The following is an 18,117-nucleotide window of genomic DNA, read 5'->3' as shown; positions in this document are numbered from 1 at the left end:
CCACCGGTCCGGGGACCGGTACCGGTCTGTAACGCATTTGCTACCGGGCCGCACAGAAACATTAATTAATTTATATATTACCGCATTTTCTCCAACTTAACTTTAGCCTGTCCCTCTAAACACACCAATAAGCTTGTTTATAGATGTATATTACAACTCCTTTGTTATAGTACATTAATGCACATTAATGAACATGTCAAATGTTAATGTGCCAGATTGTAGCTAATTTCCATCTGCAGTGTCATTGTTCTTAACCTGTTTGACATCAGGACCCAACTTTTCCACTACAGAGGGACCCGGGGACCACTCCAATATTAACGCTGAATTAGTAATCTTACTCTTGATTTTGATAACATTCAATAAAATAAAAATATTTAACCTACTTGCAGTTTACTACCTTGTAAAATGATATACAAGCATAATTCAATCACAAAGATTATATTTTTGATTTAACAAACAAACCTTAGGCTTAGGTCAGGGTGATTAGAAATGTTTTTTTTTTTTACATACAATATGTATTATGTTGTGCTAGAAAAAATAAACAAGGATGGATTGATGGATGTTTCTTAACTAAACTGTCAATAAAATAAAAGTGCAAATGAAAATACAGCTTCACCACATTAGTCATAATTTTTGCACTTAAGAAATTTCTCTATGACATTAGCGCCAGACTTCTTTTGTTTGTTTTATAATGTCATTACTGCCACAAGTGGTAGGAAAGTGTTTTACAACTAAGTACCGCTGCGGCCTATGCGGACCACAGCTGAAAAAAACAGATATGTTACATACTAGGGGGTGCTCGCAGCCCAACACTGTGCCCCGGCCCTACGGTTAAGAAACACTGGTATACAGTATATGTCATCAACATGCTGGGGGACCATCTCTTAGCAAAGAAACTCGCCCAGGGCTCCCATGACTTCAGCCTTATGGTGAGTTGATTTTTCATGTTCATTTTTTTCAGTTTTTTTTCTGCCACATGTGGAAAGCCAGTCCGTGAAAATAATGCATACATTAAACCGGTCCCTGGTTGAAAAAAGGTTGGGGACCCCTGCTCTACAGTACGCATTTGATTTTGGTCTATGTAGTTTTTCGGAGTTACAGGAGCGCTTTGCCTTCTGAATCTGAGTTTTTTCCTCGTTTGTGGAACTATACTGAACAGTCCAATAGACCAAAATTTGAAAAAGAGTAAAGTGGAACATTGAGGAACATCACTAGTTTAACTAAAGAAGTTTAACAAATAACTACTGACTGCATCTGAAGTAAACAAGCTAAAGCCCGTGTCACATAAATCACATTACAGGGAAAAAAGCAGAAACGGAGAGGACTTTAAGGGGTGCCTTGAGGAACGCCTCAGTTATGTAAATCACAAGTTTGGACCCCAGTTTGCTAGCAAGGTTAAAATATCAATGCAAGGATCTGCCAATGTGTTTACAGTGGTCCAAGTTCCTCTATACAACAGGAGCACTGTAGTGTTTTTAGGAATTTGCTGTAAAAATATTTGTCTCCCAAGTTTTGATCTGAACTCAGGGGCCACCATTTGGATAGCCCTGTTCGAAAGGGACTGTGGATGGCACACATGGGAAAAACAAGCTCTAAACATTTCCCTGCACCATCTTGGTTATCATGGAGGGAGCAGGTGAAGAAAGGGTTAAGCGTGCCGGAGAGAGGAAACAGAAAAGGGGGGGTGGGCTTGATAGACTCCAGATGTGTCTTTCAGATAAACCGGAGGGCTGGGGTGTTTGTGTTGCAAGCCTAGCTCCGCCATGGCTCTGGGGCTTTATTGAAGCACATAGCAAATCACCTCATGAGCCTATTACCAAACTGTACGCTTTATATATCACTAACAATACTTCACACTTTTCGGCCAGGCGGTTTAAAGTATTTCTCATCCAAAGAAACTTAAGCTCTCCGGACTTCCTGCCGCCAACTTACAGTTCATTTATTATTACAGCTCCCAGTTTTTGGGAATTTAGATTATATTATTCCCATAGAAAACTATGCAAATATGATTAATCACTTTCAGGTGCTCATGTGTTGCGTGTGATCTACTAAAACTGCATGCGGGCTGCCCTATTCAAATGGGAATTTTGTGTGTATTACGTGGCTGTCACCACGGATACATTTGTTTCCCTCCACATTCATGCTATCATGCTTCTTCTACCTGTGGCGTTTTTCAATGTTTTGAAACATGCAGCAGACAAATATACAAATAAACACTTGAGCTAATGCAACAACATTTCGTTCTTATCTGTACTGTAAAGTTCAAATTTGAATGACAATAAAAAGGAAGTCTAAGTCTTTTTCTCAGCATTTTAAAAGTAATCCTGCTGTGCCATCTACGACGAAACCCACTTTTGTGCCCTCTGGGAGATGCCGGGTCTAAGAATGAAGTGCTAGAATGATCCAGGCTCAAGAAAATGCATGGTGCAAGAAATTGTTTTCAAAAAGGAGACATGTTAACAATGAATCTCTTTTAAGAAAACACGATTGTCATTCAAATAACACCAGCAGACAACAAAACACATCGATTAAATGAGTTTCAATCAGCCCCTTAAGTCATCCAGCAGCTATATAATTATAAAATGATGTTGCTGAATAGACAATACTCTATATCTATTATTTTTTCATTTATGACTGTCCACAGATGTTGACAAACACACGTACTACGGAGAATGGTAAATGGGTTATACTTGTATTGCTTGTCTTTGCAGCGCAATCGCGCCCTTTCTCACAGCCATTTGTGCTTAGTTGTGCCAATTTGCACATAGATTTCAGACATGCAAAACAGTGGCCACGAACTGCCACTGAACAGTCCTGTTAAATCACATTGCCAGTGCTAAATGATTATTTTTACATATCCTCCCAGTATTGTGGGCATTCTAATAATCAGCATATATTCTGCATAATCAATAAAACAGACATGCTAAATGGATTATGCACCTTATTGTACTCATATAAGAGACACAATCCTTTGCGTATGAACTCAGTAGGTCAGTTTTGCGCGTGCTATTGAGTTTGCACGTGTTGCTTTTTTCATGATGTTCGTTCTATCACACGTCCATTTATATGAAAAAAATATGGAAAAAACTTCTCGCATTTTTTTCGGACTATAAGTCGCAGTTTTTTTCATAGTTTGGCCGGGGGTGCGACTTATACTCAGGAGCGACTTATGTGTGAAAATATTAACACATTACCGCAAAATATAAAATAATATTGTTTAGCTCATTCACGTAAGAGACTAGACATATAAGATTTCATGGGATTTAGCGATTAGGAGTGACAGATTGTTTGGTAAACGTATAGCATGTTCTATATGTTATAGTTATTTGAATGACTCTTACCATAATATGTTACGTTAACATACCAGGCACGTTCTCAGTTGGTTATTTATGCGTCATATAACGTACACTTATTCAGCCTGTTGTTCACTATTCTTTATTTATTTTAAATTGTCTTTCAAATGTCTATTCTTGGTGTTGGGTTTTATCAAATACATTTCCCCAAAAAATGCGACTTATACTCCAGTGTGACTTATATATGTTTTTTTCCTTCTTTATTATGCATTTTCGGCCGGTGCAACTTATACTCCGGAGCGACTTATACTCCAAAAAATACGGTACTGTATAATAATAAAATCAGAAGGCCCACCACCCCGAAATGGACAAGCGGTAGAAAAATGAATGGATGGAAAATACATAGGCAATTGTCTAATAATATTAAGAGGTGATTATATGTTAAAATGCATATAAATTCACAGTTACTCGCGGCCCATAAAGGGCAGCCATAACAATGAAAACGATTTAGATACTCCTGCTTTAAATGCTAACTGAGCTCGACAAGAAGTGCAGAAGTCTTGCAGGATATATTTGTGCTGGTTCCAGAGGGCATTCTGCATGCCCTAAATTGTATAATTTTTAGGGCATTATACTTTATTATCCATTGCAAAGTTGTCTATGAATGTTCTCATTCATCCAGGTCAAGTAGGCTTCATCAGTTCAGGCTCATAGACTTCTGACCAATCTAAGTCTATGAGCACGAACTGATGAAGCCTCCGCGGATGAGAGGTGAAACATCTTCTAAGGCCCCTTCTACACTAAGGCTAAGGTTATCCAGGGTAAATCCCACCTAACCTTATCCTTGTCCACACACACAGAATGATAGTTTAAGACCCCTCCCCCCCTCTGTCCACCGGCGCAACGCAACCTAGTATGCATGCGCGAAAATTGCACACGTCATAGTCACCTCCAGTGTTGCTTTGTGTGCAAGTTCTTAAATGTAACTTATCTGAACAATATCCAGTGTTGTGGTATTTCAATTAACTGGAATCCAGTGTGCTGTGGGGCCCTATTGTAGTGAATCACACCTGAGCCATCATAAATTAATCAAATATTTAATGGACATGTGAAAGTAAACAATGTGATAAAGAACATTTTACAACAATTAATCTAGGGATCTAGATATCTGGTCAGGACACGCCTCACTCTTTTGCCTTCACCTTCATTGTCCATTCCTTTTTGGTGACTTTATATACTCTGGACCTAGACGTTGAGTACGCGACATACATGGCGGACAATAACTGATACAGTCTGCTTTGCCAGTCCAAAAGCATTCACCATTTTCCGTAGTCTTTCTTCCCTCGACGACCAGGTAATACAAAGCACACGCTATCTTTTTGTAATCACATTCACGGGAGCTCACATTCTCGTTGTCTCTCCTTCGACCAATGGACAAAGTTTTTCGGTAAGTAGAATCACAGCTGACCTGGACATTCGAAAGTTCTCTTGCCGTCTGAGAAGTGTTGTATCCGATATAGCTGCAATCGCTTTCTCTTAAGGTTTTCATGTGTGATTTCCACAAGGAGAGGAGAAACACGGGCATGTCTGGATGACTCGCCTTCATATTTCCAGTGGTTAGCTCCGAGTTACGAAACCGCTTTATTATGAAGCTGGCTGTGGCGCGTTCTTTCTGGCGTCACTTCCTGTGTAGTGCGCGGTCTTTCTGGCGTCACTTCCTCTCCGAAATCAGTTTGTAAAGGATCAATGAGTCCATACAAAGCTAAGAGCCGAGATTTAAGAAATACACGGCGCACTTACCCGTGTAAAAAATTTTCCAAGGAGGGGGACCTTAAACAATGATTAGTGTGGCCGAAACGCGACTTAGGCTTTTTGATTGATTGATTGATTGATTGAAACTTTTATTAGTAGATTGCACAGTACAGTACATATTCCGTACAATTGACCACTAAATGGTAACACCCGAATAAGTTTTCCAACTTGTCCACGTTAATCAATTCATGGCTAAATAATTATTTTTTTAATGAGTTATCCGGCTTAGTGTAGACCAGTGGTATCCAAAGTGCGGCCCGAGGGCCATTTGCGGCCCGCAGGTCATTTTTTAACGGCCCCACGGCACATTTTAAAAATACGATTGAAATAAACGAAAAACATTAAAAGTGGTATTTAAAGAGCGGACAGGTGAAATGTAACAAGAAAATGTAGCAATGTTTACTCTACGGCGTGGCGAAGTTGGTAGAGTGGCCGTGCCAGCAATCGGAAGGTTGCTGGTTACTGTGGTTCAATCCCCACCTTCTACCATCCTAGTCACGTCCGTTGTGTCCTTGGGCAAGACACTTCACCCTTGCTCCTGATGGCTGCTGGTTAGCGCCTTGCATGGCAGCTCCCGCCATCAGTGTGTGAATGTGTGTGTGAATGGGTGAATGTGGAAATACTGTCAAAGCGCTTTGAGTACCTTGAAGGTAGAAAAGCGCTATACAAGTATAACCCATTTATCATTTATTTATTTTAATCACACAAAGCTGCCATGTAGGCTGTTTCTTTCTTTAAAAAATAATAATGAATCAAAATCAATGTCATTATGAATTATTGACCTATTCAAGCATCCAATTACGTCACATTAAATATTTTGAGATATTTTTTGGGGAAAATGTTGCATATTTTGTGTTTGCCATGTAAAAAAACGAGCTGTTTTTTTTTAAAGAAGGGCCTAAAACGAACAAACAAAAAACATAAACAACAATAAAACTTATAATTGACAGATAGATCTGAAGTTGATCTCGAGATTATTGTGTTAAAAGTAAACCGTAAAAAATAAATACATTATAATTTATTTTTTAACACTTTAATAAGTAGGACCCTTTTGGATCCCCTACAATTTTAGTGTAATTAGTTTTTAAGTGTCATTGCTCAAAAAATAATAATGAATTAAAATCAATGGTGTTATGAGTTATAGGCCTTTTAAAGGCTCAAATTATTATATAATCTCAAATATCCCACTTAAAAATTTTATTGGGTGAAATGATTGCATATTTTGTGTTTTTTTCATTAAAAAAAGGGTTTTCTTTGACAAAAAGAGCATACAATTTAAATCTTCAAAAAATGTTGTATTGACAGATAGACCTAATGTTGATCTAGAGATTTAAAAACTTGAATAATAACACAAATAATAATACTGAATAATGACACATTTTTTATATTTTTTGGACCAAAACCCTTTGGGGTCCCCGGGATCAAGCCCGAGTGGAAGCCTAAATGTATATTTTTTATACATATATTGTATTGGTTTTTAAAATAAAACATATCAAAATGGCCCCTGCTAGCTTTGATTTTTCAATGTGCAGCCCTCAGTGGAAAAAGTTTGGACACCCCTGGTGTAGACATAGCCTCAGATATTGCAAAGTTAAACTTAAGGCTAAGCATGCATGCTGATTAAATGATCGATGACTAGGACAACATGTTGTCCTAGTCATCGATCATTTAATTTTAAAGCCATTGTTCCCGTTCGGAAATATTTCCCAGCACAATGAATGTTTTATCACCAACATAACGTGATAAATGGCAGACACCGTGCCTGCTAGTTGATCCCATGAATCCAACACCAATGCCAAAACGGTAATCGTGCGCTCCTCTACATAGGTCCTTCCCAAAGCCAAAAATGAAGTCAATAACAGTCCGTGAGTTCCAGTGTTTGACTTGGCAGGATAGCATCACACTCGGACTCCTGTTGCTGTGGACTGTAAAAACATATAATCAAGTCAGGAAATGTTGCACAAAATAAACGTGCATATTGTTACTCATGCACAGCCCTCTAAAGAAATTGTATGTTTATGTTGCCTTAAAGGCCTACTGAAATGAATTTTTTTTATTTAAACGGGGATAGCAGATCTATTCTATGTGTCATACTTGATCATTTCGCGATATTGCCATATTTTTGCTGAAAGGATTTAGTATAGAACAACGACGATAAAGATTGCAACTTTTGGTATCTGATAAAAAAAAGGCTTGCACCTACCGGAAGTAGCGTGACGTAGTCAGTTGAACATATACGCAAAGTTCCCTATTGTTTACAATGATGGCCGCATGAAGTGAGAGAGATTCGGACCGAGAAAGCGACAATTTCCCCATTAATTTGAGCGAGGATGAAAGATTTGTGGATGAGTAAAGTGCAAGTGAAGGACTAGTGGGGAGTTGAAGCTATTCAGATAGGGAAGATGCTGTGAGAGCCGGGGGTGACCTGATATTCAGCTGGGAATGACTACAACAGTAAATAAACACAAGACATATATATACTCTATTAGCCACAACACAACCAGGCTTATATTTAATATGCCACAAATTAATCCTGCATAAAAACACCTGCGTGTTTGTTATGCTAGCTCCTAGCTCCTCTGCTAGCTCCTAGCTCCATAGAACACGCCAATACAATTCAAACACCTGATCAACACACACAATCACTCAGCCCAAAAGACCGTTTACCTAACCCAAGGTTCATAAAGCTTATATATTTTTAAAAAGTTACGTACGTGACGCGCACATACGGTCAAGTTATCGAATGTTTAGCAGCCAAGGCTGCATACTCACGGTACCTGATATTCAGCTGGGAATGACTACAACAGTAAATAAACACAAGACATATATATACTCTATTAGCCACAACACAACCAGGCTTATATTTAATATGCCACAAATTAATCCTGCATAATAACACCTGCGTGTTTGTTATGCTAGCTCCTAGCTCCTCTGCTAGCTCCTAGCTCCATAGAACACGCCAATACAATTCAAACACCCGATCAACACACACAATCACTCAGCCCAAAAGACCGTTCACCTAACCCAAGGTTCATAAAGCTTATATATTTTTAAAAAGTTACGTACGTGACGCGCACTTACGGTACGGTACGTGTTATGCTAGCTCCTAGCTCCTCTGCTAGCTCCTAGCTCCATAGAACACGCCAATACAATTCAAACACATGATCAACACACACAATCACTCAGCCCAAAAGACCGTTCACCTAACCCAAGGTTCATAAAGCTTATATATTTTAAAAAAGTTACGTACATACGCAAAAAAAAGCCAAAGCTGCATACTCACAGTAGCACGTCTGCGTCTTTGTCATCCAAATCAAAGTAATCCTGGTAAGAGTCTGTGTTGTCCCAGTTCTCTACAGGCGTCTGTGTATCCAAATCAAAAGTCCTCCTGGTTAGAGTCTCTGTTATCCGAGTTCTTCCATCTTGACTGCATCTTTCGGGAATGTAAACAAAGAAGCGCCGGCTGTGTACTGTTGTGGCTGACTACGTTCGAAAAATACGTCCATTTCGCACCGACAACTTTCTTCTTTGCTTGCTTGGCTTCCTTCTCCATAATGCAATGAACATGATTGAAACAGATTCACGAACACAGATGTCCAGAATACTGTGGAATTATGAAATGAAAACAGAGCGTTTTCGTATCGGCTTCAATGTGGAAGGCATACCCGTGTTCGTCGGGCTACGTCACGCGCATACGTCATCCTCAGAGGCGTTTCGAACCGGAAGTTTAGCGGCAAATTTAAAATGTCACTTTATAAGTTAACCCGGCCGTATTGGCATGTGTTATAATGTTAAGATTTCATCATTGATATATAAACTATCAGACTGCGTGGTCGGTAGTAGTGGGTTTCAGTAGGCCTTTAAGTCAGGGGCCGACTCAATTTTAGCTCCAATTATTTTAAGCGTATTATGGAAAAGTCATTTTGCAGAGGAGGTATGAGCAGCAAGTTGCACAACACAAATCACTGCTTTACTGTTTACCAAGCAATCAGTCTTCACACAAAGGTTGATTAGGTATCCAGTCTTAGGGGAACAGAGCAAATAAAGAAAATAATCAGGGCAATGGGCAGCAAAGCAGGAAATTAGAAGAAAAACAAGAGCTCTGCAGATCCCGGTTTCCTGTTTTGGGGGAAAGGCAGGAGTGTGTTTGGGGGCTGCGGTACAGAGACCCCATTGTGAGTAAGTGTGTTAAGGAGTATGGAGGTGGGGTCAGAACTATACACAGGGACAATTTTTCAGTGCTCAACCCCCCAACCCCAAAACCACCTGCCCCTCCCTGAAGGGGAAAACTAGCTTGTGAAAAAAAAGGAAACTGTAAAAATAAACGAGCGAGGGCCTCTGCTAAGACGGCAACCAGACAGGAAATGACACGCGGAACAAAAATGGTTTCTCTGACCTTTGTCAGGAACCGAGGTGCCGGTAAACTCGAGTATTTTTAAAACATACTTTTTAACCCACAGAGGCATTTACGACGGAGATAAATAGAATTGCAGCAAGGACATTTGCCTCGGGAATGCAATGGCTTTCCATAAGAAAATTACAGGAACAGGAAATTCCTGATTCCAGTCTAGCGATAATGACCCGCCGTCATTTTCCCAACTCCCTCCGGGGCCGGGCCCTAAACAATGTCAGTGGAGCACTCCGAGTCCCTCATAATGGAACACCTCACATCTGGGCTGCCTTACAAGCACCTTGCTGCTCCTCTCAAGCCAGTCTGGGCCCAGGTGCTCATCACACGTAGCACCACATTTTGGGCCCCCATACACGAAACTCCTGAAGTGGCCCTCCATCTTTGTCAACCCAACGTTGTTGTGCCTTACACACACACCTGATATGTTTACATGCACTAAAAACCAGCATTTTGTCAAAATCTTAATGAGTTTTTTCAACTTTTTCCTATGGGATTTACATATGCAGAGCATATCTACATAAACCTCCCTAAATAATTTAATTTTGTTAAAAAATTTGATATAATTTTAGATAGTCATATAACCTGTCATTATTCCCCCAAATATGTCGAGAAATATGTCAAGTTTCCCTTTCCTATAGAGTGTAAAGTATCATTAGGGATGATACTCGAAACCGGTTTTCCCGGTTGTTTGATAAGAAAAGAACCGAGGCCTCGAATCCCTTTTTGAGAACCGGTACCCGCTATCGAGACCACTATAGTAAAGAAAAATAGTTGGTTCTTTATTCGAATCCCTGGGAACGAATCCCGTCCCGACCAGAAATGCTCCGTGTGACATCACAAGAAATCAGTCACGTAGCTCAGTCATTAGGCGCAGATAGGGAAAGCAGGAAAAACAATGGACGGGAAAAAGTGCTCCAAGGTGTAATAAAGTTCAAAACAAAAGGTATAATCCAATGAATAACTTTACTGAGAGATTTGAGCAGGGTACAAACTCATGACGAACACTTTTACGACCCACCAGAAACATAGCAACCAGGCTAGCAACGCACCTCCTTTACGGCAGCTGGCGCAACGTTCTTAAAGCAACCGCAGCACATACATATATATACAACACATCTCCCTTTTTTAACTTTTGTTTTTCACACTGTATATGTGTTGTCTGTCTAATTATAAATAATGCAGACGAGGCGTGTTGGCTGAGTTCTTGACGTTTACTTTCACGGGTGACGACATGCAACAACACTTTTCGGGGCTAACGCGCATGCTCGTCACTCCCGTTGCATGATGGGTAGTGTAGTTGTTATATTCCCTAGCTCGTAACATCTTTCTTTTAGAAAAAATGTTAACTCAAAAAGTGTATTTCTTTTTTTAGCTTTAACTTTTCATTTTTTAGCATTGTAACCACATTTGCAAAGAACTTTTCTCTTTATAGAATTTTCTTTCTTTCTTTAAAGTGCAAAAATGTCAAAGCATCATAAACAGTTATGTCAAATATCAGCAGAATTGCACTTTTTGGAGAGCTGTATTATTTCCAGTTTTGTGCCCAAGGGACTGATTTTATTTAACACTATATTATTATTTATACACCTATAGTGATCACAGACACAGGTTGTTTTTGTGTTACCTTATATATTTGTTTTTATGAAAAATCCCACTTAATATACTTTGGGTAACAACAGTCAATGTTTATTTATTTTATTTTATTTTTTTAGGGGGGTAACAGTCAATATTTATTTATTTATTAGATTAAATTGTTTTCTTATATAATAAAAGTGAGCTTTTGTTAAACCAAATATTGTGTGTTTTTTTCCATATACAACAACCTATCTGGACTCGATAAGAGAATCGATAAGGAATCGGTTCGATAAGAGGATTCGATAATAGACTCGAACTCGATAATTTCTTATCAAACATCATCCCTAAGTATCATGAAGATCTCTTATGACAACAGGTTCTGGTATTTTGTGTTATTTCCTGTACAACGCTCTTATTTTTGATTCCATTTAATGTTTGCCTCATTTTTGCCACTGCTTCTCCTGTCTGAGCGCTGGCCCCCTCACCTTAGCAATCAGGACACACCTGTTGCCAATCAGGATGTTTTTTTATTTTTTATTTTATCATTGTGCTTTCAACCTGCATGCAGCAAAACTTTCCATATGCTTGCTGTATCTATTTTGCCCTTTTGTGCACTTTGTGTTTTGGTTAATAAATACTTTTTACCTGCACTTTGCCTGATGTCTCTGCATCCTGGGGTCCAGACCAACCACACCCATAACCGAAACGTAACAGTAGAGTAGATGTTAACTGATTCACGTGGAAATCATAATAATACATCATTTACTATTATGATTATAATATTATTAGTGCATCTCCTGGGGGTAAAGTGTCCCACTGTCTTTAAAACCGAGTGACGCCTTTCTAACTTTAATCTCGGGTCTTTGAACGCACCACAGTTTTGCGCAATGAAATACAAACGTATACATAACTTTCTCCTATGTTGCCGCAAATAAATGTATTATAGGTTTGTCTTTCTTCTCACACTTCAATTGTGATTCAAAATGTTAGTACTGTGTGTGAGTGCTTGCACGTGAGCTTTGATAACTTTATGACGTCTGTGCTGAGTGAAGTGTTCCATGCTAGGTTTGCCGCTATCCAGGTGGAACGAACCATTCAGCATTTTTGATAGGGGTGTAGGTACTTATAGGTTCTTAATTTGATTCAAACAACATTGTTATTGAAGTCAAATGATTATATGTATTTCATAATAACATGTATGACTTGTTTGACAACTTGAAAATTTAAATGATAGACAGAAAATGTAAAACTTTACAGGGGGCCCTGTACAACACCCCCCTTTTCCCCATGCAACCCCCTCTTTTAGACGTCCCTGCATATACCTGCAGAAAATTGACTCTTCACAACAGCAGGGATCTAAGCTTAATGATCAGAAGGACATTTTTGAGGAGAAGTTACCTATTCAAAGGGTGTTAGGCCCAAATAACATCAGATAAGAACCCAAGAGAATGTAACAACATTTTGCTGCAGTCTCAATCCTTTTTTCATTTTCTGGCTCAGCAAGCATGAAGCTTTGAAGTGGATGTCGTCCGATATTATCCCTACTTAGTGACAGTTGATGTCTTCACGTGTCAAGGCCACTAAGCTGTGAAGTTCTTGTCAGGGAGGGCACACTCTGCTCCAAAAGGGCACACTGATAAATCATCACCTACTTATCAACCTTGGTGGAGCGACAGATTGGAGAGTGGCTTTGGAACAAAGTAGGATGAGCAGTGAGAGGCATTTTTAAATTAGATTTGTTCATACAGTATTTGTTAACTACTTTTTCTACACTGTATACAAAGAGCTGTTTCTCAATTATATATACAACAGTGGTCACCCGGGTCCACAAATCCCTACCAAATGACACCTAAGTGCAGTAGACAGCGCTTGGTCAGCTCATTGTCCTTGAGGTGTCGGGAAGCGAGGTTTGCACAATGTTCAGTGCTACAGCACAGCCACACTGGCCGGCATTCCAAATGCGGGAATTTCCCGTGGAAAACAGTTGGATAGACAGGTATGATCTACAGCAGGGGACCCCAAACTTTTTGACTCAGGGGCCACATTGGGTTAAAAGAATTTGGCCTGGTGCCGGACCCTCTCTCTCTCTCTCTCTCTCTCTCTCTCTCTCTTTATACTTACATATATATGTATGTATATGTTAGGTCAGGAAAAAACACATAGGCTATTTCATCCCTACAAGCCTGTTTCGCAGGTTGTCCTGCTCTTCAGGGGATTTTCAGTATTTGCAGCTACTCGTTCAAAAAGTAGCTAAGCTACCGCCAATTCATAACAAATGCAAAAGTGGTGCAGACCGCTCTATTCAAATAAGGATTTTATGTGTACTTCCAGCTGTCACCATGGAAACAGTCATTTTCTTCCACGTCCATGGCATAATGCTCCAAACTGTGGTGTTTTGTTATGTTGAGGAACATGCAGCACACAACTATAATATGCAAAACCTTTTTCGCGGCAATATGGAAGCGCTCCTCCAGTGTGATCTAGACAACAGAACCTACTTTTTAGGTGCGCTATGCGAGACACCGGTAACTGCAATGGAAAGGGACAAGCTGTAGAAAATGGATGGATGGAGCAGGGAAACCTGCGAAACAGGCTTGTAGGGCTGAAATACCCTCTGTGTTTTTTCCTGATCTAACGCATATTCCGCTCTACCCCGGTATTAAGCACTGTATAACGGATAAACTACAGAAACCTCGACTATATATATGTATGTACACTGACGTGACGTGCTTTACACCACTGCATCCCACGCTTTGCATTGGACTTGGTGATGTATGGCTTAGATGCAGCTGCTCGGCCATGGAAACCCATTCCATGAAGCTCTCTGCGTACTGTACGTGGGCTAATTGGAAGGTCACATGAAGTTTGGAGCTCTGTAGCAACAGACTGTGCAGAAGGTCTTTGCACTATGCGCTTCAGCATCCGCTGACCCCTCTCTGTCAGTTTACGTGGCCTACCACTTGGTGGCTGACTTGCTGTTGTTCCCAAACTCTTCACTTTTCTTATCATAAAGTTGACTTTGGAATATTTAGGAGCGAGGAAATTTCACGACTGGATTTGTTGCACAGGTGGCATCCTATGACAGTTCCACGCTGGAAATGACTGAGAGTGGCCCATTCTTTCACATTCTTTCCATGCCTAAGTGCTTGACTTTATACACCGATTAGGACACCTGATTCTCATCATTTGGATGGGTGGCCAAATACTTTTGGCAATATAGTGTATGTATGTATATATGTAAATGTATATGTATATGTATATGTATGTGTGTGTGTGTGTGTGTGTGTGTGTGTGTGTGTGTGTGTTTGTGTGTGTACAACAAAAGGATTTGCCTGAGCGGCTGCACAGAACAGATTAAAAAACCTTTCAATTTGAGATTGTGTTTACGCCGGCGGGGCCAGATCCGGCCCACGGGCCCTAGTTTGGAGTCCCCTGATTTACAGTAATACAGTGTTTGTCAGTACATATAGTGATTAACATACAGTAGTACTGAGGTTGACCATGCATGTAACATGACTGAGACTGGTGAGGAAAATGTTGCTTGTAACAGAGAATCCCCTGATGTCCTGGCATCCTTTATAGAAATGGAATAGATAAAACTACATCCTGTATATGCTGGTGTTAATGGCTTTGAGCTACTGTACGGAAACCACTCCTTGATGAAAATGGGCTTTTTTTTTATGCTGACCGTGTCCTGCAGATAAGTATCAGTTCCCTGACCTGTTTGGACCTGATTTCTCCCACCAGACCAGTAAAAAGAAAAACCCTGGATCAAAAATCAAGTATAGGCGGTGGTGGGGTATTTTCCACATATAGGTGTGGATGTTGAGACAACTGCAGCGCTAGTATGAAATAACATCCTCAAAAACAGGATTCATATTTATTGCATGACCAAATCACGAGAAGTGCAATTCCCGCAAGATTCCGCGCAAGGCTTATCTGGTCATTTTGGGGGCATGTTGCTCGCCTCAAGCCCAGGTGGCTGCTGGGATAAGATTCCCTATCAGAGTGCAGAAGTCTCCTGCTGGGTCCTGCTGGAGGAGCCAGGTTAGGTCATGAGAATCGCTCCTTCTCCCTTTACTTTGTGCGGGTCCACGTAAAGATGTGTCAACATTTCCCCTGCGTGTATTTTATCATTTGATATTTTCTCTCTCCGCAGGGATCTCAAGCACAACTTAATCAGCACCATCATGCCTGGAGCCTTCCAAGGCCTCTCTGAGCTCAGGAAACTGTAAGTGAATGTGATTCAGCTTCCAATTCACAGCAGAGAACACACAAAGGAAAATTTTGCAACTTTTAAGAGACAAGTTATGAGTTGAGAGTCATCAATCTTTTTTAAATTGTGCAGTCGTCAATGGTCTGTCCGTTCATGGCAGCTGTTAGAGTCATCATAATGCTTGGCTGGATTGCCGTATTTGTGATGGTTAGTTCTTCCAGTGATGGGCAAGCTACTTGGAAAATGTAGTATGCTAAGCTACAAGTCACTCTCCATTAAATGTAGTTAAGCTACAGGTGAAGCTATCCCCGGACAATTGTAGCCATTTACGCTACGAACTATACGGCAAAAGTAGCTTGCTACATCAAAGCTACTTTTAACGGCATTTATGGGCCCACATGTATAAAATCAGTGTTAATGTAACTGAGAGTGTACAAATGTCCCTTACTATTAACTATCTGTCATTTAACTGGGGACACCCTACAACTACCTCTAGGGGGCACCCCACTGTATGTATTTATTTTAGTTTACCTTTTCTTTGGCCCACCCCTATAATGTTATTAATTTTCTCTGCCTACAGTAAAAAAAAATAGCATCTAGCTATAATATATATAAAAAACAAAGACTTGTGTGTAGTTTGGGAACAGGTGGTAATGGCAATGCACAGTAAAACTTTTAATGAACTCAACTCACCTTAATTTGTGTTCCTAAATTTGTGTTGGACGTCTTAGATCATAGGTGTCAAACTCTGGCCCGTGTAATTTCACTTGGCCCTTGAGGCGATATCAAATTATCACTAAAGCTGGCCCGCCGATTATATATTGCGGCGGTGCCGAGGTAACACTGCATTCACCGCTAATTCTAATACTTGCCAACCCTCCCGGGAGTCTTCTAAATTTCAAGAGTCCAACGCCCCTTCCGAAAATCGTCAGGTCTGCCTTTCAGCCACTTCAACGCGTGCTGGCCCAGCTACATAAGATGTGTGGCTTCTGCACGCACACACATTTGAATGCAACGCATAGTTCATCAACAGCGATACAGGTTACACTGAGGGTAGCCGAATAAAAAACTTTAACACTGTTAGAAATATACGCCACACTGTGAATCCACACCAAACAAGAATGACAAACACATTTCAGGAGAACATCCGCACCGGAACACAACATAAACACAACAGAACAAATACCCAGAACCCTTTGCAGCACTAACTCTTCCGGGACGCTACAAGGTGTGTGTGTCGGAGGGGGGGGGTTGGTGGTAGCGGGGGTGTATTTTGTAGCGTCCCAGAAGAGTTAGTGCTGCAAAGGATTCTGGGTATTTGTTCTGTTGTGTTTATGTTATGTTACGTTGTGGATGTTCACCCTCAGTGTAACCTGTATCGCTGTTGATGAAGTATGCGTTGCATTCACTCGTGTGTGCGTACAGCAGCCGCACATGTCTTGTGACTGGTAAATGGTAAATGGGTTGTACTTGTATAGCGCTTTTCTACCTTTTTTAAAGGAACACAAAGCGCTTTGACACTATTTCCACATTCACACATTCACACACTGATGGGGTCTGAACGATGTTACAATGGATGAAAAGCGACGTGACGATAGCTCGTAGAGGACGTTAAAGGCAGTGCCTTTAAGGCACGCCCCCAAGACTGTGGTTCGGGTGGACTACGAGATATAATGACTGATGAAAACCTTCGTTCGATAATGAAGGTTGCCTCAGCTCAAAGCCTGAGCCCCAACATTAATGAACTAGCATCCAAGAAAAGATGCCAGGTATCTGGCTTGGGCACATCAGATTAGATCAGTGTGTTGCAAACTGAGCAGTTTAAAGTCCTGAATGGTTGGTTTATTCATTGTTATTTTATTTTCAAATTTATTAGCCTGTGGAAAAAGTTAATGTTGATATTTACCTCAGAAGGCTGCAAATAGAAAAGAGGCATTAAATTTTTATTTAAATTGTATTTGATATGCCATTGATATTTTTTAATTATTATTGTTATTATTTGAAACTCGATTTTGCATGTCACTATAAAGTTATATAAGCCTTGCTTGTTCAATATTCAAAGCAAAACTTGTTTGGGTCCCTATTAAAAGGTTAATTTGTGCAACTTTGGCCCGCGGCTTTGTTCAGTTAAAAATTTTGAGCCTCTCTGTATTTGAGTTTGACACCCCTGATCTAGGTCATTGTATTTTCACCTAATTTTTTTTTACCTGTATTCACAGTCCATTTTCTGTCTGTGTAGCTTGTAGCTTTGATGTAAGCTACCTCGCTACATGGGTCTAAAATGAGCTAAGCCACAGAAAAAGCTACTCGTTCAAAAAGTAGCTAAGCTACCACCAATTCATAACAAATTAAAAAGTGGTGCAGACCGCTCTATTTAAATGAGGATTGTATGTGTACTTCCGGCTGTCACTATGGAAACATTCATTTTCTTCCACATCCATGGCATAATGCTCCAAACTGTGATGTTTTGTTAGGTTGAGGAACATGCAGCACACAACTATAATCTACACAACCATTTTCTTTGCAATATGGAAGCGCTCCTCCAGTGTGATCTAAACAACAGAACCTACTTTGCGAGACACCGGTACTAACTGCGATGGTGCGCTAGAATGATCCTGATGCAAGAAATTGCAATGTTGCAAGTAGTTTTTGCATATAGGAGTTATATTGATTAATGTTGGTGCCTTCTGGCTCCAAATCAGTCCCTTAAGTCATTCAGCGGCTCAAAAATTGTCACAGGGTGAGCTTGGCGTTGTTGGCGGGACCCCAGGATGCAGAGACGAGAAAATACAATTTTTATAATGAAAAAA

At 40.2% G+C, this 18,117-nt stretch overlaps 1 protein-coding gene across 2 annotated transcripts in view; it reads left to right on the top strand.

Annotated features, from left to right (window-relative positions):
• Positions 1–18,117, top strand: part of adgra2 (adhesion G protein-coupled receptor A2) — a 130,966-nt gene that overhangs the window by 92,781 nt on the left and 20,068 nt on the right. For both annotated transcript variants that reach the window (XM_062051423.1, XM_062051422.1), the window contains one exon: positions 15,251–15,322. In XM_062051423.1, coding sequence (XP_061907407.1) covers positions 15,251–15,322 — 72 coding nt within the window. The remainder of the gene's footprint in view (positions 1–15,250; positions 15,323–18,117) is intronic.

The sequence above is a fragment of the Entelurus aequoreus genome, linkage group LG06 (genome assembly GCF_033978785.1).
Source record: "Entelurus aequoreus isolate RoL-2023_Sb linkage group LG06, RoL_Eaeq_v1.1, whole genome shotgun sequence".
Classification (NCBI taxonomy): domain Eukaryota; kingdom Metazoa; phylum Chordata; class Actinopteri; order Syngnathiformes; family Syngnathidae; genus Entelurus; species Entelurus aequoreus.
This window is presented reverse-complemented; position numbering and strand designations above follow the sequence as displayed.